The sequence below is a fragment of the Rattus norvegicus genome, chromosome 15 (assembly GCF_036323735.1).
Source record: "Rattus norvegicus strain BN/NHsdMcwi chromosome 15, GRCr8, whole genome shotgun sequence".
In the NCBI taxonomy this organism is placed as follows: Eukaryota; Metazoa; Chordata; class Mammalia; order Rodentia; family Muridae; genus Rattus; species Rattus norvegicus.
In genome coordinates this window covers 69,806,354-69,833,581 of record NC_086033.1, presented here as the reverse complement: position 1 = coordinate 69,833,581, position 27,228 = coordinate 69,806,354, and the positions used below count along the sequence as shown (strand labels likewise).

General features: G+C 38.3%; 1 protein-coding gene across 7 annotated transcripts in view; it reads right to left on the bottom strand.

Annotated features, from left to right (window-relative positions):
* Tdrd3 (tudor domain containing 3) overlaps window positions 1-27,228 on the bottom strand; it is a 162,852-nt gene that overhangs the window by 78,024 nt on the left and 57,600 nt on the right. For all 7 annotated transcript variants that reach the window (XR_005493732.2, XR_005493733.2, XM_063274315.1 and 4 more), the window contains 7 exons: window positions 25,206-25,366; window positions 22,907-23,048; window positions 20,351-20,422; window positions 17,706-17,855; window positions 13,083-13,223; window positions 12,475-12,631; window positions 11,458-11,583 (listed from right to left, as the gene is read on the bottom strand). Coding sequence is in view for 5 of the 7 variants with exons in the window: in XM_063274315.1 (XP_063130385.1) it covers window positions 11,458-11,583; window positions 12,475-12,631; window positions 13,083-13,223; window positions 17,706-17,855; window positions 20,351-20,422; window positions 22,907-23,048; window positions 25,206-25,366 (949 nt within the window). In the remaining 2 variants the exon portion in view is untranslated. The remainder of the gene's footprint in view (window positions 1-11,457; window positions 11,584-12,474; window positions 12,632-13,082; window positions 13,224-17,705; window positions 17,856-20,350; window positions 20,423-22,906; window positions 23,049-25,205; window positions 25,367-27,228) is intronic.

Genomic DNA, 27,228 nt, shown 5'->3' with positions numbered 1-27,228 from the left:
ACTGGGTAACTGTAGCTCTTCACCTCCCCATCTAATCCCCAGCTATGTAGTGTTGCAGTCCCCACCCCACCCCACCCCCTCATTCCCAGAGACCTTACAGGCCACACAGGAAGGGTGGAGGCAATTTCACCCCTCCCACCATTCCTCTAAATCAATATTACAGTCTTATCCCCAGGTCTGTAGGAGACGAGACTACTGTAGCCTCCCCTACTGTCTGCCTCCCTCTCCAGTGCATCTAGCAGATCTGCTGTAACCTTCCTCCCAACTCAGCCTATTCATTATCCCAGCCCACAACTCTAGAAGGCACTGCCTGGGAACTCACGTGCCACTCAGGCCACAGAAGCAGGAGGCATCACTGAAGACCATGATTACTCTCTCTTCTCTACATCCAATCCTTCAGACTCAGCACCACCTCTGTAGGGAACTGCCTGTTATGGCCTCTGCACTCTGACTCCATTCCCAGGGCAATAAGTATATCCTACAAGAATCCTTGCTTTCTTCCTCCCTCAGTCCCTTCCACATTCTTGAGCATCAGCTCTCACCAACCAGGAACAATTTTACCCCCACAGGGCCACACCCATCAGGATCCCAGAACAAACTCCTACCAGGCAACACACAGCCATCACACTAAGAATCAGAGAGCGCAACAGAAGCCAAGGAACAAAACACCCACCAAGAGACAAGACTAGATGTCAGCACCTAGAATTACAACCTTCCCACACCCAGATGCCTAGACTGGCATAAAAACATAATTAATGAAGGACAGGCTAGTATGTCCCAACTGGAGGCCAGCAAAGCCCTAGGCCCTGAGAACTGCAACACAGCTGAAGCATAAGAGAGCGTGCCACCTTGCGTTCTCTGTCATCTGAAGGTGAGGAGTACAGTAAAGCACACGGGAGCACATTCCAAGTGCGCACAAATGATCACAGGAAAGAAGAGTATAGCACACATACAAAGTAAGCATCTAAAGCTGTTCTCTCCTGTGCACGAAAGAGCTGAACTGCAAACCAAACAAGGAGCTTCTCCTGCTTCCTAGGCTTGTCTCTGACAAACTCACAAGCACCTCAGTTTCTTTATCTAAGAAGTAACTCTTATCACAGAATCAGGAAAACTTAACTTGAAATGCCTAAGGGCATCTAGAATTATAAGTATCATTGGGAATGATCCCAGTCCTATCCTTGAACAGAGCTCTGATGTGAAAACTAGCACAGTGATGCTAGTTCTTCACCTCTTTCTCATGGTGGTTAGTGAACACTGAAGCAGATGGTGTCAGGACTGTCCTCGTCACTATACATGGGCACAGGACAGAACCACAACCCTCTATCCTCTGGCGGCCATTTATAGTGGGGAAGGTGAACAACCACACACTCATGTACAAACTAACAGAACCCAAATTAACCTGTCTCAAAGGAAATAGATGACTATGGTGAGACTAGTAGAACTTCTGCTTTGTAGTTTAGTTGAGCCCTAAAGAACGAGAAATGTAGAAGAAGCTGGGGAGAGTGCTCCAAGGAGAGGAAACACACAGCCACCTCAGGTCTAACTAAAAACATCACCTTTACTGCTGTCAAAGGGAAAGTACTGTGTGCTCCAAAATGTCCAAACTGATACTCATTTGTGTTAAATAAAGACACCAAATCCAGAACTGATTACACATAAATTAGCATTTCTTTTAATCTGATAAGGCTTTCATTCACTATTTAAAAATATACATTGCTTTCCTAGGCTCATTAAATTCTATCAAAGGTATGATACATATTAAACTAAATACCAAGCTTAAGATGAAAATATTTATTAAAATTTTAATGTCCAAAACTTCCTTAAGTAAAACTCCATATTAGAAAGTTACAAAGCATATCATTGTTACTATTAAGTAATAAATCATGGAAACTCTGAGAAACAACATAATAGACAGCATCCTATCCACAGTCGGGTTCCTATCCAGCCAGGGCCAGGCTTAAACCGCACACCGTGAGGTGCTGGTTGCAGACGTAATGAATAAGTAGTTCAATCTAGAGGATGTCCCTCTATATGTAAAGAACAGATAAATGTGCTGTAGGCTCCAGTTATGGTAACAGTCCATGTTGTACATTAGGAAGCTGAAGAGGCTAACAGGGGTCACGTATCCGTGTACAGCTGGATGTGACCAGTCCGTCAGGCTCCTACGCACACAGTCAAGCTATTAGCTCTAGATCACTCATCAATTTGAGTTACCTTTACAATTTTCTTGTAAAACTCTGAATTATCATGAAAGAGTTTTTGCAAGAGACACTTTTTAAAAAGGCACTGTGTGAACAAATCTGTATGAAATAAGAACACATCTTTGGGGCAACCTTGGTTGACTCTTCTCCCTTCTCTCCAAACATCACAGGAATACGGATATGTCACAATTCCACAGAAAATACTGAAATGAGGAGAATGTAACTGCTGTCTCTGGCAGTCTCTGCTGTCTCTGCATTAGTTACCAGCTGCCACTCTAACACAGTACTTTGCATGTACTCTGGGGGAAATGAGGGCCGTGTTCCCAGCACTTTCCATTCTGCATCTTCACCCACACCCACATGCCTGCACAGTGTGCACACGCTCCAGGCCGCTCCTCTCGCATCTCTTCAGGTCTCCACTCAGAATCCATTTTGAAAGTACCATCTCAGCAACCCTGGGATTAAGTCAGATTCCTTCACGTGTACACAGCAGCAGCGACTGAGCAGAACGGCTTTGCTCACTCGCTGCCCTCACAGACTGTAAGAGCTCACGCTTTTCTTTGGTTTGCTACCCTTCTCCTCCAACAGTATCTAGTACATAGTAAGCCCCAATTCATATGCGCACTGAATGAATCAAACTTCTCTCCAGTACTTTCTAAAACAAATTACAGAAACTTTTCTTCTGAACTGAGTATGTTTTCCTGGACCAAGACCACAATAAATTTTAGGTTTAATATTCTCCCTAAAATACATATTCTTGAAAACTCCAAACTAGATTACAGCAAGATAAAAACCAAATTCTTGCAATTTAAAGCCAAAACATGCTGATAAAATACAAAGCTGTCTTAGGGAAAAAAACATCAAAGTAGATTGAGAAGATGAAATTCAAAACGAACGTCACATGTTCTGATAACATTGTCCTTTACAGCACAGTACCTGCTCAGCAGGTCACTAGTGTGTGGCTGAACCAAGGGACACAGCTGAACCTTCAACAGTTCTGCAAGGCAACTGTGAGCCACTGAAGACACTTACTATATAGGATGGATTAATGGAGAAGTATGGAAGTGTATACCCCAGCATAGGCACAACACTCTATGACAGGCGTCTACACATTATACACAACACATGCAAACATATACATATGGAGAGAGATTATATATCTTTTACACCTCGAAAATTTCAACTAGTTTGTCAGTTGTACAAACCAGGATATTTTGTATAAATCTTTAAAGTAGTGAGGACATTTCATACTAGATCCTACTCTAAAAATTAACCCATTTAAACTTTATAACTTTATTTCCAAAAGGAACACTCCTCCATTGCTGATGGGAGTGCAAGCTGGTTTAACCACTCTGGAAATCAGTCTGGAGGTTCCTCAGAAAATTGGACATAATACAATATACCTCTCTTGGGCATATACCCAAAAGATGCCCCAACATACAACAAGGACACATGTTCCACTATGTTCATAGAAGCCTTATTTATAATAGCCAGAAGCTGGAAAGAACCCAGATGACCTTCAACAGAGGAATGGATACAGAACATGTGGTACATCTACACAATGGAGTACTACTCAGCTATTAAAAACAATGAACTCACAAAATTCACAGCCAAATGGATGGAACTAGAAAATGTCATTCTGAGTGAGGTAACCCAATCACGAAAAAACACACATAGCATGTTCTCACTGATAAGTGGATATTAGGCAAAAAGCTTGGAACACCCAAGATACAATCCACAGACCATATGAAGCTCAAGAAGAAGGAAGACCTAAGTTGATGCTTCAGTCCCACTTAGAAGGAGGAACAAAATAATCACAGGAGGTAGAGGGAGGCAGGGAAAGAGGAAGGGGAGGGAAAGGAGGGGGGCAGGATCAGATGTTGGCAGAGCCAGGGGCTGGGAAACAGAGGGTCAGGAAATTGAAAGGAGGTGTGTAGTAGGGGATGGGGAACTGAAAGTAGCCACAAGAAAGCCCCAGATGCCAGAAAAGCAAGAGGCTCCCAGGACCCAATGGGGATTAGATTAGCTGAAATGCCCAAAAAAGGGGAGGGAGAACCTGTAGAGACCATAGACGGAAGTAAGGCAAGGCCCCTGGTTGAGGGATGGGGCCACTCACCCATCTCAACAATATTAACCCAGAATTGCTCCTGTCTAAAGGAAATGCAGGGACAAAGAGTGGAGCAGAGACTGAAGGAAAAGACATCCAGAGACTGCCCCACTTGGGGATCCATCCCATATGCAGACACCAAACCCAGACACTATTTCAATAAACAGATGCAATGCTCACAGCCAACCACTGGACTGGGCATGGGGACCCCAATGAAGTAGTTAGGGAAAAGACTGAAGGAGCTTGAAGGAGTTTTGCAACCCCATAGAAAGAACCATATCAACCAACCAGACACCCCCAGAGCTCCCAGAGACGTAACCACCAACCAAAGAGTACACACGGAAGCACCCATGGCTCCAGCTGCTTATGTAGTAAAGGATAGTGTTATTGGGAGAGAAAAGTCCTTGGTCCTGTGGAAACTCGATGCCCCAGTGTAGGGCAATGCTAGAGCAGTAAGGCAGTGGGTGGGTGGGTTGGGGAGCACCCTCATAGAGGCAGGGGAGAGGGGGAAGGGGATAAGGGGCTTGTGGAGGGGAAATCGGGAGGGGAGATAACATTTGAAATGTAAATAAATAAAATTACTAATAAAAATATGTGGAAAAAAATCTCTTCTAAAATTGTATTTTTCTATGATTCTGACTTAAACTGCAGAGCCTAAGGTCAGAAACTATCATTCCTATCAAGTATACAAACAAAGAGTCATGAAATCATCTTGTGTTTATACAAAGTTTACAAACAAAATAAAATCTTTTAAAAAAATACAGTAATAGGCAGACTGAGAGAAGGTTCAGCAGTTAGGACTCAGCCCACAGCTACCTGTAACTAGAGTGCTACAGGATCACATGCCCTCCTCTGGTCTTTGCAGCACACACACACAAAGCATTTATGCAGACACAAATACATACACATAAAATAGAAATGACAAAATAAATCATAAAAAATTGCAGAGTCTACCAGAAGAAATAATCCACTGACCTAAACCCATTTGTGCTGGTTAATTCTGGTTGTCGTATAGTTGAACTAAGAAAGTATGCGGTACTTTGAGGCACGCCTTTAGATGGATCCTGTGAGGGCATAGAGGGTAGCCGAGGAGTACAGATCCACCGCTCATATGGAGAGCTCGATGGTAAAACAGAGTGTCAGCTGGGCACCAGCTCTCCCCAGGCTCACCCCTTTCTGGGCAGCACAGATATAAGTGAACTGCCCACCAGGCCTGCGCTGGCAGCAAGGCCTTCACTGTCACCGGCAGATCATGAGATGAAATACCTCCTCCCCTCAGCTTCTTCTTGTCTGGGATTCAGTCCTACTAAGCTTCCATACTGGACTGAGTATAGTACCCTGGCTGACTCTCTAAAACATCCATCTCAATGTCCACACAGCCTCTGTATTCCCTAGCCTGAGTTCTAAATCGGCCACTTCACAGCCTTTGTGAGAGTCTGTAATCAGGGGTGGACTGAACTCAGCTTGAACATCTTACAAAAGCTGATTTTTAAATTTTCATGAAAATGTATGAGTTAGTTTTTAAATTGCCAATAGTGTGAAATCAAACATGGTGGAGTAACTAGTATGAGCAAAATGAAAAGGCCAGGTCTCCCTGCCTGCTCTGGTCCTCGTCTAACAGCACACTACCTACCCTTTCTCTCAGCATCCTCTTCACATTGCTCCCTCTCACAGCAGCTGCTCAAGTGCCTTTGCTGGCTCCTGCACCTGGGCTTGATCTCTAAATTTGACTGCTTATTGATCTCACTCTTTGATTTTCCAGACTTAATATGTCTTAAAGCTGAGCTCCTGACTGCTCTTTCCCAACATGAATACCGGCTCAGCAATGCCAAGTCAAAGAACATTATGAATTGGAAATAAAATCCCAAACCCTAGTTCCTTAGTTCTTCGGAGTGCTTTAGTTCTCTTTTCAAGCACATGGAAATCACAACATCATTTACTGCTGGCAAGCCGTTAGTTAGCACAGTCCCTAGAATGCAGCAGTTCTCCGTACACAGCATCCATCACTTTATTTATTTTTTTCTTATTTTTTTTCATCTTTATTAACTTGAGTATTTCTTATTTACATTTTGATTATTATTCCCCTTCCCGGTTTCCAGGCCAACATTCCCCTTCCCCTTCTCTAGGTGTTCCCCTCCCTATCCTCCCCTCATTACCACCCTCCCTCCAACAATCACATTCACTGGGGGTTCAGTCTTAGCAGGACCCAGGGCTTCCCCTTCCACTGGTGCTCTTACTAGGATATTCATTGCTACCTATGAGGTCAGAGTCCAGGGTCAGTCCATGTATAGTCTTTAGGTAGTGGCTTAGTCCCTGGAAGCTCTGGTTGCTTGGCATTGTTGTTCATATGGGGTCTCAAGCCCCTTCAAGTTCTTCCAGTCCTTTTTCTGATTCCTTCAACGGGGGTCCTGTTCTCAGTTCAGTGGTTTGCTGCTGGCATTCGCCTATGTATTTGCTGTATTCTGGCTGTGTCTCTCAGGAGCGATCTACATCCGGCTCCTGTCGGTCTGCACTTCTTTGCTTCATCCATCTTGTCTAATTGGGTGGCTGTATATGTATGGGCCACATGTGGGGCAGGCTCTGAATGGGTGTTCCTTCTGCCTCTGTTCTAAACTTTGCCTCCCTATTCCCTGAAGAAAATCTTAGAACAGGGAAAGTGAAAGAAAAGCTCGTGTTTTAGTAAGTTTGCATTTAATAAAACAAAATATCCAAGAAAATTAGTTATATATTACACCTCAAAATAAAATGATAAAAATTTAGTATGCAGTCTCTTCAACAGGGGTAACCTTACACAAGTAACTAATATTCAATTATTTGATATGTAATATCCATACAGAAAACTTCAAAACTCCAGAGGAATGTACATTTAGATCACCTTGAACTAAAAGCACAGTTAATGGTATTGTAATGAAGCTGTAGTCTGCAAGTAAATCACAGACGCACACAGTCTCTTTTCAGGGTAGTTTACAGACTCTCTTAACATCTAAGTCCTTTGGTGGTTTAGCTGCTAGTAAATTCTAGAGATGTGTATAGCTTACTGCTAACTAAATTACTAGTTTAAGGAACTATCTATATAGTAATGCATATAAAATAATTAAGATTTCTACAATATGCAGGCTGGAAATCACAAGAAATTAGATGTTCTATTGCTGTGATTAAACCCCCTGAGAGGGCTGGAGAGATGGCTCAGTGGTTAGGAGCACTGACTGCTCTTCCCTAGGTCCTGAGTTCAAATCCCAGCAACCACATGGTGGCTCACAACCATCTGCAATGATATCCGATGACCTCATCTGGTGTGTCTGAAGAAGGCGACAGTGTACTCACATACATAAAATAAATAAATCTTTAAAAAAAAAAAAACACCCTGAGAAATGACATGCGAAGCAAAGCATCTAACTGCCTGACACGTCCAGGTCACAGTCCCTCACAGACTAGACATGCAGCTCCGTTGTCGAATACTTGGCTAGTATGCACGAAGCACTGGGTTCCTCAGCCTGCACTGAGAGAGAAAGGTCTTTAAAGCTACGCTAGAAGAAACTTTCTAAGAAGCGAGCAGTGCCTTCTGATGAAATATTTAAAAAATAAAAGTGAAGAAAGAAGTGGCAGCACGGCTGGGTCTTCCAGAAGAATTACGTATGATATGAAAGCAAAGGTTCGTACTAACTCGTACTAAATTTAACAGAAAAAGCCTATCCTTAGAATATTCTTGAGAATATGTTTCCTAAATAAATTTAAAACACTACAGAATGTGACACATATTCAACATTCCTCAAACAAAACACTTGAAAATATTTGTATTCTATATTTTAGCACATTGACATGATTTAGGGATGGGCTGGAAGTACAAATAAATATCCCAGTGCTTTTAGCATGCCTACATTTTGACTGCCATATAAGTTCAGATATGAAATCTCCCACTTTCCAGCATGACATCATAACCCAAAAAGATTCATATTTTATAGCATGTTGGGTTTTATAATTTTAGTTTAGAAGTGCATAATCAAAAGGACACAAGAAGTCCATCCATAACCAGCTTGCTGTGCACACTGGGTGTTGTCAGCTTCTTCCAGGGAACCGAATTGGCCTGCAGGAACATCTGTGAGGCATTTCTTAATTAGTGATCGCTATGGGAAGGCCCACTTACTGAGAGAGGGGCCAGCCCTGTGTAGGTGATCCTATGTGAGAAAATCGTCTGAGCATACCATGGGGAGCAAGTCAGGAAACAGCACTCCTCTATGGTTCTACTTCATTTCCTGTCTATAGGTTCCTATGTTGAGTTCCTGCTGTGATTTCCCTTCACTGTAGACTGTAAACTCTAAGACAAAACAGACTCTTTCTTCCCAAGGTGCTTGTGGCCATGGTGTTTATCCAGCTCTAGAAACTAAACGAAGACACTTGCTAAGCCAACCATAGACTTTTGGGAATCCTAAAACTAAACAAAATCCTGAGACAGCTTGAAGTAAACAGAATCAAAACACAGATGATAAGGAAAACTCTGTTACTCAATGATAGCATTAGAATTGTTCATGTGAGTGTGTGCATGCATGTGCATATAAGTAGTGCATGTCTACATGGATGTAAGGTGTGTTATATGTACATATATATGCACATGCATGTATGTTTGTGTATATTTCTGTGAGCATGTATGTGTGTGCATGTGTACGTGTGTGATATATGTGCAAGTTTGTGTTTTACTGAAAACTGAAGTCAGAGCCTCGGGCATACTGAGCAACTGCAGTCCACCAAGTCACAAGCATTTCTTGAAACTCTAAATCCATACGCCTCTCTCTATAAAAACCCAAATAGCTATACTGATACAAACCTAAACCAAATCATGAGATCAGAGCAATGTTCAGAAGCTCACCTATCCATTTGTATGTTGTGAAGAATACCCTGAAAAGCTTTCTAGACGTTCCTTAGAAAAATGTTCACCATCTCCTAGCATCAGTGAAGATATAATATTAGAATATAATCCAAGTAATATATTCCAGGCTTTCACTCCAATTAAAAGGAAAGGATGGAATTGTAAAATTACCTAAGTACCAGTTCAGACACTGGTCTCAACGGCTCTTTTCTATAAACTCCAGGTCAGTTAAGAATGCTGTCACCTAGTGAGGTATAGTAACGTAAGAGAATAACAAAACATGTTTTAAAAAAAATAAGCTTGTGAACAACCACAAATCAAGCTCTCTCGTCAATCCTACAGACTTCGATGTATCCATGAATTCATGGCCAGGAGAACAGAGAAAATCTGTAAGCACAATGACTTCTGTCTGTAAACCTATTCATTTATTGTAGAGCTTTTATACTTATGTGTGGAAACATGCATCTTTTCTGTATGTGTCCATATCATTAGAGCCTGGACAGAAAGCTGCAGTTGATGGAATCAATGACTGCTCAGACAGTATTAACAATGGTGCAGTAAGTCAGCAGCCGTCCCATGTCACCCTGATTAAAGCACTGCCTAACCCACCCGAAACGAACAGCTGGCCTTATTCTGACAAAGTTTTCAATAAAGGTCTAATCACATTACAGATTACAAAAATGTCTGAAAATGTACCGCCACTTATGAACAAAACAAAAATTCAACTAAGGAGCTTAGAAATGATTATTAAAGAGGATTTAATTATTTACTTAGTGAATGTTATAATTTACTTAATATAAACTTCGCACAAAATAAGGGGGCTTAACAGAAAATATCATAATATGATAATCAGATATGATCTGGCAGAGTTATAAACTACGATAGTATTTCATTTCCATATGCCAGATCACAGATGAATTACATACTCAATCCCACTAAAAAGAAATATGAAATCAAAGTCAGGATTTAGGAGACACTGAAGATGCGAGTACAGGAATCAAGAGATGAAATGATAACAGAGGTTTGAACGGGGCCCTCAGAGGATGCGAGGCTTAGCACGCTGAGAAGTCAGTCAGGAAGAAGTGCGATGTGAATGAAGATGCAGCAGACTCCCCTGCTGACTTTGTAGAGCAAAACCTCTGTACATTGTCCATGTGGCAACACAAAGGCTCTTCGAAAGAGCAGATAGCAGCCTCAGCCGCGAGAGGCAAAATAAAACAACTACAACAAAAGAATCAGTCCACACACACGAGGAACCGATTTCATAGCTTACGGCACATGAGCCCGCGAGAGGAACATGGATACCAGCTTAGCTCACAAACTCAACCAAACCTTAGTTGGAAACTGTGGTCATTTTGTTACACAGTAATAGAAACTGAGGTGCCAGTCTCATGTCAGCAAACGCTGCTCTTCTATGTTATCCTCTACAAACTGTCCTCATCAAACACTGACTTCATTCAAACATCTTCAAAATGTCTTTCTATAATTTATATATTATAATATATAATCTATATATGTATATAAACTATATATGTAAATAAGTATATTTAAGTATACGTTATACTTACATACATTTAAGTATGTGAGTATATAAGAACATATTTACATATAATTTGCGTAAATTATATATATAATGTAAAATCCAATGATAAACCCCGGTTTTCATGAAATATAGACACTTAGATTTTGTATTAAAAGTATTTTGCTTCTAACTTTACTTGGCTGAATTAAAAAGTAAATCTAAAAGATAATATGATTTCAATCTTTAATATTTTAATTATAATATTTGAAAACACTTCTCATATTCTATTTGTAGAAAGATACATATTGAACAGACTTCTTTCCCTCCCACTATTTATGTTTTTCATTACTGTACATCATAGGAAACAGTGGGGAAAGTATATTCTCCCAGCAACACTTTCAGCCACTTAGGAACATGTGAAGAACGACAAACAAACCGATTTCAGAAATGATGTAAACACCACAAGTTATGCTACAGTAAATTGTCCATCACAACTATCTGTACATCTAGCTTCCCAATGTACTAGGAGCTGTGGGTGCAGTACTGTGGTGATATCACTCAACACACCATTAGAAGCATCGTAAGCTGATTTTGTTTCAGAATGTAAATATTAAAACTTTCTCCTGTGTTTTGGCCAAATGAAATTCACTATAAAAATTCTAAGCAACCATCCAGAATAGAAATCATTTGTACAACTGTAAATGAGGTTGGTCTTTTAAAAAGAAATTGATATATTTTTAATACTATTTTCAAGTTAGCTTACCTTCCATATTCAGAGTTCCCATTTTAGACTCCAAGAAATCAAATAATGTGCTTGGTGCTGACGGTCTTGCGTTTCCTAGGTCTTCTTCATCTTCTGATCGTACTCGCCCCCTGCCTTTCCCTCTACCTTAGGTTGAAAAGCACATACATATATACATGGTGTGTGAAAAGCAACGGAAGACACCACTAAGACACAGTCAGCAATCTTGTAAACAGGACTGTACATGCATTTCCTCTCACTGGCTTGAGTGAATTTCTTTAACAATAAAATAGCTTTAAATACAGCTATTAAGAGGGGGAGGGGAGAGAGTATGGGGGTTTCTGCAGGGGAAACCAGGAAAGGGAATAACATTTGAAATGTAAACAAATAAAATATCCAATAAGAAAGAGGTACTTTTACTACTCTATATGATCTATCAAAGATTTGTCAAATGAATACAGGACTTAGATTTAAAATAAACACAAATTACTGTTTTTAAATTTAAAAATATTTTACCTTAAAATATATTTTCTTTCTACAAAAAAATAAAGTTGACTTAGCATAATTATATCTCTGTTTAGTAAAACTCTGTAAGCATTGCTGTACCATAAAGGCATCTAACATGTTCACATAAAATTTAGAATATTATTCTACATACTACAATGCATATGCATGGTTATTTATGTCATGTACAGGGATTCTCAATCTGATTCTCCAACAGTACTACTTTATCCAAGTAAAAGATACTGTTTGGTTTATTTTAGGTGGTAAGTCTTTAATACAAATGGCACAGATCTATCTAGACATAAGTAACAGAACAAGCCAGTGTGCATCATGGTCTCTCTCTTACCTCTAACAACCCTGCTAAGCAAGTCCCTCTTAGACACAGTCTATATAAACACTCACAGGAAGCAGCCTGCATGACCTGCATGGTTCCAAGCCTCACGCTTCTAAGAACCAGTGTTACCTAACGGTATAGCTCTCCAAGTATAACACTCGGCCTTGGTCCTTCACGTATTCGCTGCACATGAGCTATACCTCTGGGAGGAGGACCCACGACAGGCTTCTGTTTACTGCTGTTCAGAAGTACGTTCAAGGCTGCCTCTAGGTTGTTGGCATTATCCATCAGTGCTTGCCTCGACGCCTCCTTACTGAAGCCCATTTCCGTTATGTGCTTCAGCGCTTTCTCATCAACCTGAAGGGAACAGAGACAGCTGTGCTAATGACGTACAAATACCCATTTCAACTGTCCTTTACTCAGATTTTCATTCCTAGCTATAGCAAAACTGTCGCACTAGCACAGCATTCTGACTTACTGTTTCACCACACTGATGGTCAAGGAGGAACCTAAGTTACAGCAACTTTCATTGAAAATCCAAAACAAGAAAAACTTATGCTATATTAGAATAAACTCTTAGAAAAATAATATGGCAAAGAAAACATGGACTCATAAATTTTTATAGTAAAAACAAACAAGCAAAATAAATAAGTATACTTCCCTATTCACTCCAAAACACGTATTTTATACAGCACCTCAACAAAATTACAAAGAAGAATTACTAAAAAGAAGAAGGAGGGGGAGGAGGAGGAAGATGTCCAAAGCATAGTCTAGCTCTTCTGTGGCTGGTCCATTACGTTACACTTACCAGTTCTCTATAGACACCTTCATTTTTGCTCTCTGACTTGGAAGCCTTTTCCTTCTGTGAAACCTCCCGATTTCGGTGCCCGCCAGCACCAATATTGAGATGACTTCTGACTCCACCTCCACCTCCTCCAAATGTCTTGGTCTTCAGATAAGAGAAAAACAAAGAAGATGTAAGTAAATAGTATTTTAAATATCATACACAGATTATTACTTAAAAAACTGGAAAAAGTAATCACTTAAAGCTTAATTACTTTTTATAAGTAAAATTAAAATAACTGACACTTATGAATAGCATAGAGCACAAACATCTGCAAGCCAAAGCATTTTCTTTCTACAAAAAAAATTACTAGATTTTAATTAAGTCACCAAAACAAATCTATGTGTGCATCAATACAGACTAAAATGAGATGATATAAACGTCATAAAGATTAGTTGTCTCAATTACTCCAGTAAAATATTTGAATACATCTTGGATTCCAGCCCTAGAACCATCTACAGCTCAAGGTTAGTCTAAACAAAGTACTAAGCTGAGCCAAGAGTCAATGACAGCGTGTCACGCCTGATATGGATCATTATATAATCTTAGAATTAAATATAGCATGAACAAAGAGTAAATTTGATTATTAATTCATTATCTACATTCATCATATATGTCATTCCTTACCAACAATATGTAGAAGGCTGAGTCTATATATTATTTTGTTGATGTACTTGAATAAATTTGAAATGTGATTTAATTTCATTAATCATCTCTTTTCAAAATAATTATGAAAAAAATAGAACATGAAGATCATTGGCTTGGAAAGATACAAGATCATGGCTGAAAAGCATTCCACAGCTGATACATCAAAAGAGAAATCTTATATAGTTTTTTTTTCTGTCTGATACCTTTGGTAAAATTAAAAGCAAGTTAAAAGTTGATTTTTTTATTAGTGATAATTGTTGAAAATATATTTTAAATAAAAAAGCACATTTTAAATGATTTTATATATACTATGTATTATTAAATATTATAATAACAAAGCATCTTAATTTATTCAACATTGAGAACTACATAAAAATGTAAAGTAGAATGTAAAAAATGAGAAATTTATACTAGACATACATTAGTACACAACATTTTCAGTACTTGAATATCATGTTATTTAAGTTTGATAAAATTAAGAAGTCTTCATTGTCATTCCATGTTCAACTGTTCAACTAGGTGGGCACTGCAGCACACGCTCAGCTTTCAACTGTCTAGACAAGCTAGTTTATGGGATCTCTGCTTCTTCCCTCAGGCAAACCACTTAACTTTCACCTTTCACTGCTTCTCAAGGTTTTTATCCCTACAAAAGGAATGAGAAAATCAATCCTGTGAGGCCATCATCAACAGTATTACCTCAGTAACGCACAGGGCAAATGGTCTAATGCAGATGGCAATTACTATTTTGGTAGAACACAGTTACCTAAAAAGTCTGGAGTCTGACTTGTTTGAATTAAGATTTATATTCCACAACTCCAAAGTGCTTTTGCTTTTGGTGACAATAAAATATGCCCATCATCTATATTTATTTCCTTAATATTTTCTTTGCATTTTGTGGGTTACAAATGGGAGAACAGCATTTTCAGTTGTAAGGATTTAAACAGCTGCCGACTCCCAAGCCATAAATAATGCAGAGCAGTGCAATGACATCATGGTGGGTGGATGAGGCATCCCTAAGACCATCACAGCTGCCTGTCAATCTTACTGCACTTCACAGTCCACACATTTTTACACCTCATGATCCAGTCCTCCAATCACTGCTTTGCCATTGTCCCTGTTGAGCCTGCTTGCTCTTTTACTTTTAAAAAGTTCAAGTGTTCACCACGCCAGGATGAGCATCGAGGAAGTCAATAACTTCAATACTCCAGCATCAGTCAATAGCCTACAACACTTTTCATCTAGCCTTGGTAAGCACTCCTTACTCCCTTACCCATGACACTTACCCCAAATTGTCTTATTTCTCTCTATACTAATGATCAGTCTGGAGGAACTGACTTCTATTCATCTATCCTCCAGAGCTAAAATCTTATCCAGTGTGTTACCTTTTGTCTTTTCTATAAACACTCATTCCTTTGGTGATCTGACTTAGCCTAATACCATCTGTCTTAGGGTTTTACTGCTGTGAACAGACACCATGACCAAGGCAACTCTTATAAAGAACAATATCTAATTGGGGCTGGCTTACAGGTTCAGAGATTTAGTCCACTATCATCATGGTGGGCGTATGGCAGTGTCCAGGCAGCCATGGAGTGGAAGGAACTGAGGGTTCTACATCCTGTTGTGAAGGCCACTGGGAAGACTGGCTTCCAGACAGCTAGGACAAGGGTCTTAAAGCCCACATCCTCAGTGACACACCTACTCCCACAAGGCCACACATCAAACCATCCGACTACATAGAACCCTCAACTGTAGGCTATCTATACCAAAGCTCTTTTCACTCTTTTGGCTCACTGCTTATTAAACATTACAACATCTCTAGTATGCATCTCAATATTCATATGTTCCAAATGGAGTACCAGAGTACCTCAACTTACATATTCCCCACTCTAATCTTCTGGATTTCAAGGTATCCAGACAATATCCCAGCATAAAAATCTTTAGTCATTCTTTACTTCTCCACTGCTATAATTCCCTGTATCTCTCAGAAGCCTTCCTAATTTCAAAATTTCTGAAACCGACAATTTTTCTCAGCCTATAGAGAATGAAGAAAGATATCATCACTTCTTTTCCAGAATCAGTTTGTCTACAATTCCAATCTTCCTTTGTTATAACCCATCTCAATGAAGCAGTCAGAAGTAGCCCTTTTAGATACAGATTAGCTGATGTTACTGCTGTGAGCAAAAGACTCAAAAGCTGGAAATGTCTAAGTAGTAAGTCAGTCTTTTCAACAGTTTGTGAATGCCGCAGTAGACCCCCCATTACTCTGTTCCTGCCTCTTGCAGAGCACATTTCTGTAAACAGCTTTTTCTGCAGCTTTCTTTTTCCATAAATTATTCTTCCTTAGCTATAACACAGTTAATTTCTCACCTCCTTGAAATCACCCATCAAATTTCATTATCCTGAGGTATAAGGTCTATGCATATAAAATTGTCATGTGAATTTCAACTGTATCTTTTGTTATTTACAATGCAGATCATTCAAACATGTCAATTTACTCCTAAAGATGGCTACTGGGTAACACTGGATAAGTCCTGAGTTCATTAACTTCGAACTTCAACACTCTCATTCAGAAATTAAAGAATCCTGAAATCTGTTTCTGTCCTAAAACGTATGATTCTTTATACTTGTAAAGGAAGCATGATCAATTATAACACTGAAGTACATTATAATGTAAACCATATACTCTAATATATAGACATTTGTAACTATAGCAAATAAAACCTTAGGAAGAAAGCTTGAGATTCACATCAACCCATGGAACAGGCTATATCAAATATCCTCTTCTACAGTTTACAATCTAAAATATAAATCTACACTTTAGAATCAGATAATATTTGGGGGGAAATGAATATATTCAGATAAACTACATAAAAATACACTTAATTTAATGGTCTTAAGTGCCTTAGAAAGAAGAGCATCCTGCAGAACACCAACATTTGTGGTAACTGTCACAAAAGGATGTCACAATCTGTGCAGGGTGTAGGGAGGATGGCCAATTACAACACCCACAGCAGTCAGGACAGTTCACTGCTGCTCCTATTTGACAGTTGTAGCAAACGGAGCACCAAAGCTCATCAGTTTAGCATTGTCAGCATGACATGCTCTGGGCTGTCTGGTTCCAGAGGGTTTGCTTTCAGCCCTACCCTAAACAGGAGCAAGAAAGACAAGAAGGAGGACAAGCAAATGTCATGTTTTCTGGTGAAACTTTGAAGTTATGTAGAAAAGTGATTGCTCACAAACATTCATTGTATTCTGAACACGGCAAACTATTTCAATCTTAAAAAGTAAGAATTCTAACCAAGAAACTCACAAACAAAAATTCATATTAAACTGAAAATAAAAATCAATCAACAGAGAAAAAACCTAGTCCAAGTAAGCAAGAAATTAAAACCAATTTGGCCTATGATGGAGAGCGTGTGTGTGTGCATGTCCATGTGTCTGTCCCGTGTCACTATACAGCCACATAAAATCCTAAGATTAACATGTTTGCTCTACTCTAGTCAACATAAAATAAGCTAGCAAGACATAATTCTGATGTACTAATTGACCCCGCTCGTAAGTCATCCCTCACAAATCTCCCTTTTCAGAGGGAGCACTACTGAGGAACAGTATCTTGGGAAAGTAGTAACTAGTCCAGCTAATAACAGGACGCCCTCTGCTGTCACGCAAAAGAAAGATGCGTTTAGTTATTTTGCTGAGAAAAAAAAGGAAGGACATTGGGTGGATGACATGTTAACAGAAATATTTTCAGGATTTGCCAAGGTGACTTGGAATACAGCAGGCAGGCCTAACGCAGAGGAGCATAGCCTCCCTCTGCTTGGACAGTCTGTAAAGAGAGGAGCATGAGGACTCTGGGGATGTGTATTGTGAAAAGCAATAATGACCACAGGCAACTCTAGAGAACGCCAGGGGAGAAGTTTGCAAACACCCACTTCTTACCTCTTTGCTCTTTGCGACCTCTGCAATGGCAGCAGTCCTTTGCTTTTCAAACTCATCATTATCATTTGTAGGTTTGGCAGGCAATGAAACTTGTAATGTCTTTCTTCGATCAAGTTCTCTGCTATCCACTTGGACAGTAGATGCACATTTCTGAGAAAATACATTCATATCACTCAGTAATTCCAAGAGAAATTCCAAGAAATACAGTTCTTCATAAGAACTATTTCCTCAAACAAAATGTTTATATTTCTTATCATTGGGTAAAGGCAAAACAACCACTCTATCCAATAGACTTAAAAAAAAAAAACAAAAAACAAAAACCACATACACACAAAAACTAGGAAGCTGATTACAATGTAACTTTTAAATAGATATAAATTAAAGATTATATCTGTGTATATACATACATAATACATACATACATACACACATATATCACCTAAATAAGGCCACACATTTACAAAACATACTGGACTGCAAGACCCAAGTTTAATTCTAGGACAATAACTTAAAAGCTATTGTAGATTTCAAGTTGTCTACAATAATTAAGATCAGGTAAATTTGATTTGTAATTAGATTTCAATTTTCACATCACACCACAATATCCATGAGTCAGGCAGTACACTTATTAACATGTAACAAATGTGTTGGAACTTGTAAGTCAAAGGCTAAAACCATGCCCAATTAAGATGCAAAGTTTTATTTGTTGTTAAGGTTTAAACTTTTAATATCATAATTTAAAACAGGTGTCTCTATCTGAAAACAGTCTCTGAATTCTCAACTCCACACTAGTATAAGCCTTCTAAAGTAACAGGGTTTTTTTTCCTCAGCTCATTAACTATATGAAAGAGAGAAGGGGAAATACTCAAACGTGTTACACAAATATAGTATTTTTCCTCCAAGATAAACATGCCATTTATAGCAACACGGAGAGAGCTAGCACTATAATTTTAGCTACCTACCTGCTGTACTCTGCTGCACAAACTCTTCACAATGAAGAAAAAAAACATCACGGAAACTAAACCTTCTGCTATACTTCCTAGTCCTACATTTATAACAATATGCATTTCAATTCTGGACAGTAATGACAAGTAACTAAATCATTAATTCTCTCTAGAAAAAAGTCATTTTTATATCTTAAGCAATTTAAGAAAAATTTTACAAATGGCTCAGGAAAAAATAAAATTGTACAAGTGTCAATTATTATTTTCAAGCATACATTACTATAATATTTCATTCTGGGTTCTTTTATTACAAGCAGAATGTTACTAACATGGACCACAACACTGGACTTTTTAATCTACCTTTATCTTTAAAAGGGGGGAGGGGGCACACCTATAATACAGGAATGGCTCTAATTTAAATCTAAGTATAGCTCATAAAAATTGTTTTAAAGATACCAACCAATTGATCCTATCCCATATCTTTTTATCAACTAGGTATATTTTTAGTACCAAAGTTTCAAACAAAATTCAAGTAACATACAAAATAAAATGTTGGTTTCAATTTCATATTTTTATGTCCCAATTCACCTTCGGTTTAGCCAGTATTCTGTAAGAAAAGCACAGAATAAAAAGTTTAAAACTGTGCTAGGGGTTGAGCGCTTGCCTAGCAAGCACAAGGCCCTGGGTTCAGTCCTCAGCTCCAAAAAAAAAAAAAAAACAAAACTGTGCTGGCCCGCAAGCAAGGCAAAGCCAACGACCACAGGGAGTGCTCTCCGGCTCATCTAGGGAGAAGCAAGAGAAGACAGAAGAGATCTTGGAGAACACAGGTCCAGGCTGAGTACAGAAAGGAAGACAAGACACAGGGCCAGCTCAAACCGTCCACAAATCTCCTTCACAGTAGGAAAGATGTGGTGGTCTGAATGAGAATGGCTCCCATGGCTCACATGTCTGAATGCCCAGACCCTGGTTGGTAAAACTGGGAAAGATTAGGAGGTGTGGGCTTGGTGGAAGACTTGTGTCACTGACCTCGAGTTTTGAAGTTTCTAAAACCCAGGCCATTCCCAGTTGGCTTTCTCTCTCTCTCTCTCATGCTACTGGATCAAAATGTAACCTCTCAGCTACAGGCCCAGCACCATGCTTGTCTGCCTGCCTCTGTTTCCTGCCAGGATAGTCTTTACCTCTGAAACCTTAAGCCCCAATTAAATAATTCCTTTTAAAAGTTACCTTGGTCACAGTCTTTTGTTACAGTAATACTTAACTAAGACAAGAGGTTAAAAATTAAAGACTACACATTGACTTATTTATTTCCTATAGAAGAATAATCCAGGCTGCTGTAGTTGAAAACATCAGCATACAACAAAATTAGGTGTCTGACTAATAAGAATAAGTGAATGGAGGCTAAGCTGAAAACAGAATTTGGGGGAAATTTTTGCCATATATATTTTAATCCCCTTACTTTTAAATTTCTCATTTAAATACTATTTTCTATTAACCTATCTAGCTGTAATTTGCTCTACATACATAACTCTTAATGGCTTCAATCTTTGGAATAAGAGCAGTATTATTAAATTTCTTGGCCTTCATGTTTTGATATAATTCTATGATGTCTGAGTAAACAGTATGGCACAAAACCATATACAACTTAAGTACAATAAAGAATGTTTTCCTGACTGAATCCACCCGCCAGAGGAAATTGCTTACCTGTCCGAAAGGTAAAAAAGGAGGCGGGCCACCTTCAGCTCCAATATTGCTTCTGTTGTGTTTTAGTAAGCTCTATTTAAAAACAGAATCGGTCATAAAGCATCAAACACACATTTAAACACACTAGCCGCACATACCAGAAACACATAGCTTAGAGTAGAATATTAAGAGACACAATAGACTTCTTTAAAGCATTTCAAACTACAAGACAGAAAAAATACTGTGATCTTTATTTCTATAAGCTGGAAAAGTTCTTTCGTCATCACTCTGACCAAAATACGATCAAGTTTAATTTTTAGAAATACTTTTCAAGCTGGTATCCTTTGGAGAAAACAGACCTCCTTAAACTATAGTCAATTCACAGAAAATATGCTCTGGCAAGAACAATTTTACTCTGAAGCACATAACCAATAGAAGAATAATGCCTGAAAGTTTTCTACAAAAATAACATTTTTAGAGATAATACTAGAAAAAAGTCATTACTGATAAGGGTGATTTCTAGTTCTTTAAATACTAGAATCCTATAGTTGATAAAATATAAAGTCACACAATAACATTTTTCAAATTATCTTATATTAATTCATACTTTGAAGAAATATTCAACCAACTGAATTTTTTAAAAGTTCTGTCGTACTTTGTATGCATGTGAGTATGTACACAAACGCACTAACACACAAGCGTAAGTATGTAAGGGTAGAAGACAACTTTCATGAGTCAGTTCTCCCCGTCCCCCATGTGGATTCCAGGAATCAAACTCAAGGTCTGAGGTAAACTCCAGCCATGAAGTTTGACAGCAAACATCTTTACCTGCTGAGCCTCTGATTGGTATTTAATATACGCAAGCTTCCAAACTCTTATGAGTTTCAGGTATTTTTTTTTAAGCTTGCCTAATCAGAATTAGAAGAACAACAAAGCACTTTCTCACATTCTGAAGTCCTTCCTAGGACCAAAGGAAACTCAGCAGCACCCCGTTCTGTATCCTTCCATTGACGGTATTAACATGCATCTGTTAATTATAAAGTTACCTTCTAAACTTTAAACTTGTGCTAATTAATATTACACATGTTATGATGAAAATACAGTGTAAAAGAGTCACAAAGTACTTTTAAAACTTCACTGTGTACTGTATTGTTTAACATATTCCAGAGTCCCTGGATTCTGTAAACACTCATATGTGTCATGTAAACCACAGATTGAATAATAAACCTAAGAGAACACAGCATCAGCTTAGTGAGCAAAGGACCGTCAACACAGTACAGGAGCGCATCTCTGCATGATCTCCATATGTTAACAATCTCTCTCACTCAAGAAGAACAGCATGGCCCTTAGCTCAGTTTCATTCCCTTACAAGGAAAGGATTACGTAAACAGCTATAAACCAATTCAATTTACATTAAGACATGAATTAACATTTCTTGTTAACATGAAAAATTAAAAACAACTTAGAAGAATTCTATTTCTTGCACTAATGAAGGTACAAAAGCCAGGCCTAAGTTCCCTTTCCACACAATGAGTGTGGCCTGGTCAGAAACCCAGTCCTATGTAGCATAGGAACGCCATTCCTAAGGGAAGAAGTAAATCCAGCTTCAGAGTACAATGCAGAAAGCAGAGCACAGAGGGTTCAGTAAGAACAACAACCAAGCGACGAGACATTCAGCAGCATTATGCCTTGATAAATATACACAGAAACTAAAGTGGTACTATCACACACACACACACACACACACACACACACACACACACACAGAATAGGTACTATGAGAAAATAACCAGTGTAGAAGTCAGAACCATATTAAAAGAATAAAAACAAAATTACATTATAACCCAGCAATTCTACAAATAAACATGCAAACGACCTGAAAGGGGCTATTATTTGCGCACCCATGTTCACAGCAGCTTTATTATAGTGAGCAAAAGACAAGTACAACACTAATGCCCACTGACAGAGGAAAAACAAAATATAGTATTCATAGCCAGTGGAGTACTATTGAGCCTATAAAAGAGTAACTCTGACATCCTACATTATAGATATTACCTTATACAGAATAAGCTGGACACAAAGGAACAAATACTAGTATATAACATGTCTAAGAGATATTCAAATAGTCAAGCCCACAGAGACAGAAAGTAGACTGGTGGACAGAGGCAAGAGTGCATGCATGCTTGTCTGTGTGTCTTTACTGGAAGTGAGTAAGTTCCTACCTGACTTCATAGTTCTAAGTGGAATGATTCTTGCTGAGATGTTGGAAAATTATATAAGCATTGATCTGACTTTAATATATCTTTTTCTTAACTGACAAATTTCAAACCTGTCAAGATATTATAATATTAATATTTAAAACATGAGTAAAATGGACCAAGTACTGAAAATTGTCACTTCCTTTTGAGGAAGAATGTTGTTAGAGTACAGCAGATAGTTTTTCTACTGAGCATGTGCTAGTTTAATAATCCTGACACAAAAGACTAATGCTACTGCTCACTGTGGGAAGAGCTCAAGAGAATGCAGTCAGAAACGCTGATGTTCTAATAGTCTGAGCTAGTTGTATTGCACACTTACTCTCTGTAACGCCCACTTGTCAATTAGGTGTTCCACTTCACCACCAAGAACTGTGGTATTAGAGTCACTTAACAGCAGGAATCCGTTCTTTATGTCCACAGTGCCGGAGAGCTTCACTTTTGTGCCAGGTGGTGTGTTCAGGCTGACACAGGAGAAACAAAAGGAGTCAGCAGTTAAAGCTGCAATGACACTCGTCCACAAACTGAAAAGGAGTCTTACTTAATCACAATACGCTAACATCCAAACTAGATTTCAAGAGAACTAGCTATAAAGTAAAAATAGATCATCATAAATGAAGACCAAGCGATAAATGAATAGATAAAATGAGCCTCAGTTTCCACAAGTTAACAAATCACACCTCACAAAGCTGTGGTAAAGAAAAAGGAAAAGACAGAGAAGAATTTTCTCCTTCTCTTTTAAAATTCTATTTTATGTTTCTGGGTGTTTTGTCTGCATGTATGGAATCAGATCCTGTGGATCTGGAGTTACAGATGATTGTGAGCTGCCATGAGGGTGCTGGGAATTGAGCTGGAGTTGAAATGGAAGAGCATTTAGTGCTTTTAACTACTGATTCATCTCTCCAGCCAGGAAAGTACTTTCAACTCATGAATACAATACCTCCCCCCCTTTCCTTTTTATAAGGTTTTGCTATACAGGACAAAAATATATCATTATTTTTTTTTTTTCTTTTCGGAGCTGGGGACCGAACCCAGGGCCTTGCGCTTCCTAGGCAAGCGCACTACCACTGAGCTAAATCCCCAACCCCAAAAATATATCATTATTAAACTAAATTTTAATATAGAAAAATATTTGTCTAGTAATAAACACAGAAAGTTAACACCTATATGAGCTATAGTAATCTATAAAAATCCTTTTGTTAGTCATCTAGTCGTGTTAACCATATGAACATGAGAATTAGTTATTCAATAACTTTAAAAAGACTCTTACGCACTGACTTGAAAGTACATGAGCATTGACCATAGCGAGACTGTTCTACGGAAGGTCAATGTTAATCAGATGCTTGGTAAACCTTGCATCACAAATCCTTGCACAAAAACCAGATACAAGATGCTTATCTTCCCACCAACTCTGCTAAAGGAAACTCAGGATGAAGTTCACTTCATCATGTAGGTTTGTTCTGAAGTAAAAGCATAGATATAAACCCTACTCCATCTCTTCCCACATACAGCAAGGGGGAAGCTCTCCAAATAGGACTCCTAAAATAGTCTGCATGAAACACTTGGGATGAATTAGAAATTATTCTGCAATGGCTTCATTATTCACATTTTTAAGGCTCATGAAATTCATCACATGCTAATACATGCAACATCAAGTCAGTGAGTATTAATACCACATCCTTTTAAAAGATGGCTAATAAAAATCATTAGTGAAAAGAAGTAAGAATATGCCTAGTTCTCAAACTTCAAAGAACCCATACAGAGGAAGAGATTAGATATTGTTCTGTATATCATTGCATATTATCAACCCTACCTCAAGAAAGCCATTACAATTGTTCTGAGCTTCATAAGCTTAACATTCCTAGTCATAACTCAAAATTGACAGATGAATAGTCACGAACAACCCTTACAGAGGGTTTTCCCTTCCCTTACAGAGCTCTGTGGTCAGAAGGGCAGTCACTGAGAGCAATGTCCCATCTCCAAGTTCAGCAGTAATCAGCAGCAGCACAATTATACTAACAAGGTTTTGCCAATACCAGGAAATCAGCATGGCTAAGGAGTGGTAGTGGATTTAGGAGGAATTCCAGGAGGGGACAAAATTATCAAAATACATTATATTAAATGCTCAAAGATTTAATAAAAACATATTTTAAATTAAATAAGAATGTGGAAGATTGTTCCTTAAAGAATTCTTTCTTACAAAGTAGGAAGCCATAAGACTCTTTAACTTTAATTATCTCCTCAGAAAGTATATTAGCTTCCCTTGGCTAGAATCTTAGATAGTGTAATAACACATCACTGTGTACAGTCGGCTGCTAACCTGTTAGGGAAAAAAATATTAAAGATATTCTAATGTGTTCTAAACAGTGAATAACCAAAGATTTTCTGGGAAAAAAACATGCATATGTATCTTAAATTTGTTTTATAGTTACCACAAAATAAAGAATAACTAATTTCATCCCTAGTTGTCTTTTAGACAAAACAGACATAAAAATCCCAAAAATTTCTTATGGAAAATTACAGCATTCACTTAAGACTCCTTTCCTGCTTTTTCAAGTTCTGACGATGAATTCAGGTTTGAAAAGCACCCTCAGATCCTCTTAACAAGTTACATGAGTCACCTTATCTTTGAAATGTAACTGAATTCTACTGCAGTACAACTCGTGTGCCCGTCCGTCATCTGCACACGCAGCATCCTTGGCGCAGCTTGGGACTCCTCATTATCCCTCGGCGCAGCCACATTGCGGACCTTCTGAATTTGTAAAACACATGGACCTTCGAGCTGTCACAAACAGAACAGAAGTCATTTGTACATCACTGCTCTACTTTCAATTACACAGTTCTCCTATCTTTAATGGTTATTTATTATGATTTATAGAGATAGCTTGAATTGAAGTCAAACTGCAATCCTTTGTTAATTCACAGAGGTAAAATTTCAAGAGACCTGCAGAAGGACAACTTTTCAAATCCTCTTTCAGATAATTTCAAGGCACGAAAGCACTAAGAAAGCAGTTCTAGTTTTGAACTTTGAGTCCTATGTGTTGGAAATAGTTCCCATGAATCCCGCTGCTCCCCTTTCACAGGAACAGGCATTCAGGAGACAACACAACCCGACAGGATTTTAAGAGCCATCAACTTAAGGCAGTAGTTCAAAGGGATGCTTCCTATTCAAACACCAGCTTTACAGTGCTCCACAGTGCAAGACACACCAAGTTCAAATAAGTGTTTCACATATTTCTACACTTTTCTTTGAAAATAATATTATAAGCTATATGACAAGGAGAGAATAAATGTTCTCTCTTGCCAACTTTCAATCAAAATACAAAATAAATCAATGGAGTAATTAGCTATAAAGCTAAAAGTTTTCTATAATAATATGCTGATAAAGAAACTGGGGAAAGACAGTTGAATTCGCTTACATGTAGAAAAAATAAATTCAACAGAAATGAAAATTTCCACATAGCAAAATAGATCTTTAAGTTAGCATCACAGTTTAGGGAGAAGGGCTATTTTAAAATTAAAGTTTTTCAAGTAAATATTTCTGTATGTAAAAAAAAAAATAATACATATTTTCAGAAAAGAAATAACAGTTGACAAACAGTTACACATTATTTCCCAAGCAAGCAAGTCTCTAAACTGAAAATCTACTAGCCGGCACTAACCAGGAACAACAATGTCACACATTCAGTTTTATCTGGTCTAACCTTTATCTAATCTAAGCTTTAGCTATGAAAGAAGAATACTGTTCTCAGAAGGATGGTAGACTAGAGGTGGCTTCTGAGAGAGCCAGTAAAAGAAAAAAGAGTTGTAATAGAGGAAAATGGATGGGAGTTATTACACAAGGGAAGAAATGCCTCAGAAATCCACAAAGGCAGTGGCAAGATACTGAGAAGAGCAGGAGTAAGGACGGTCACTCAGTGAATACAGGCAGAGCAGCAGCAGTGCACGTCCTTGCTGCAGAAGCCAACAGAAGCCACATACAAAGGCAGCTTCCAGTCAGGGAAATGGCTCAGTGGGTAAAGGTGCTTGCTGTCAAGCCTAAAGACCTGAGTTCAATCCTGGGACCCCACATGATACAAAGAGAGATCTCCCAAAAGTTGTGTTCTGACTTCCACATATATGCCATGGTGTAAACACACATACACAATACACACACTATTTTTAATGTTTTAATAAAAAATTTAAATTTTATATATATAATAAAAATATAAAGGTTTGCTTCTCACTGGAGGTATTAGAGACTATTATAAAGGGCAATTACTCTATATGATTAAGAAAGAATCCATAGATAGAGCTAAGATAAACACTAAAGGCATAAAGACTCTATCTTTGAAATTATGAAAGATAGATCTCCAAAATGACAAATACAAGAGACAAATACAAGAGACATATAGAATTCAAGATTTGCAGAGACTGATAAGGAATTCTACAACATACTAGAGATAGTCCAATGTTTAATTCCCAATTATATAGCATAGCCACAGTAAAAACAAAAATAGCAGTAAGAACAACGAAGTGGCACAGACACAGACATGCACACCTATGGACGCAAACAGAGGACTCAGAAATAAGCCACAGCTACAGATTCAGACACCTACTTATTTTTAATTTTACAAATGTTAAAACATATACTGGAGAAATGAC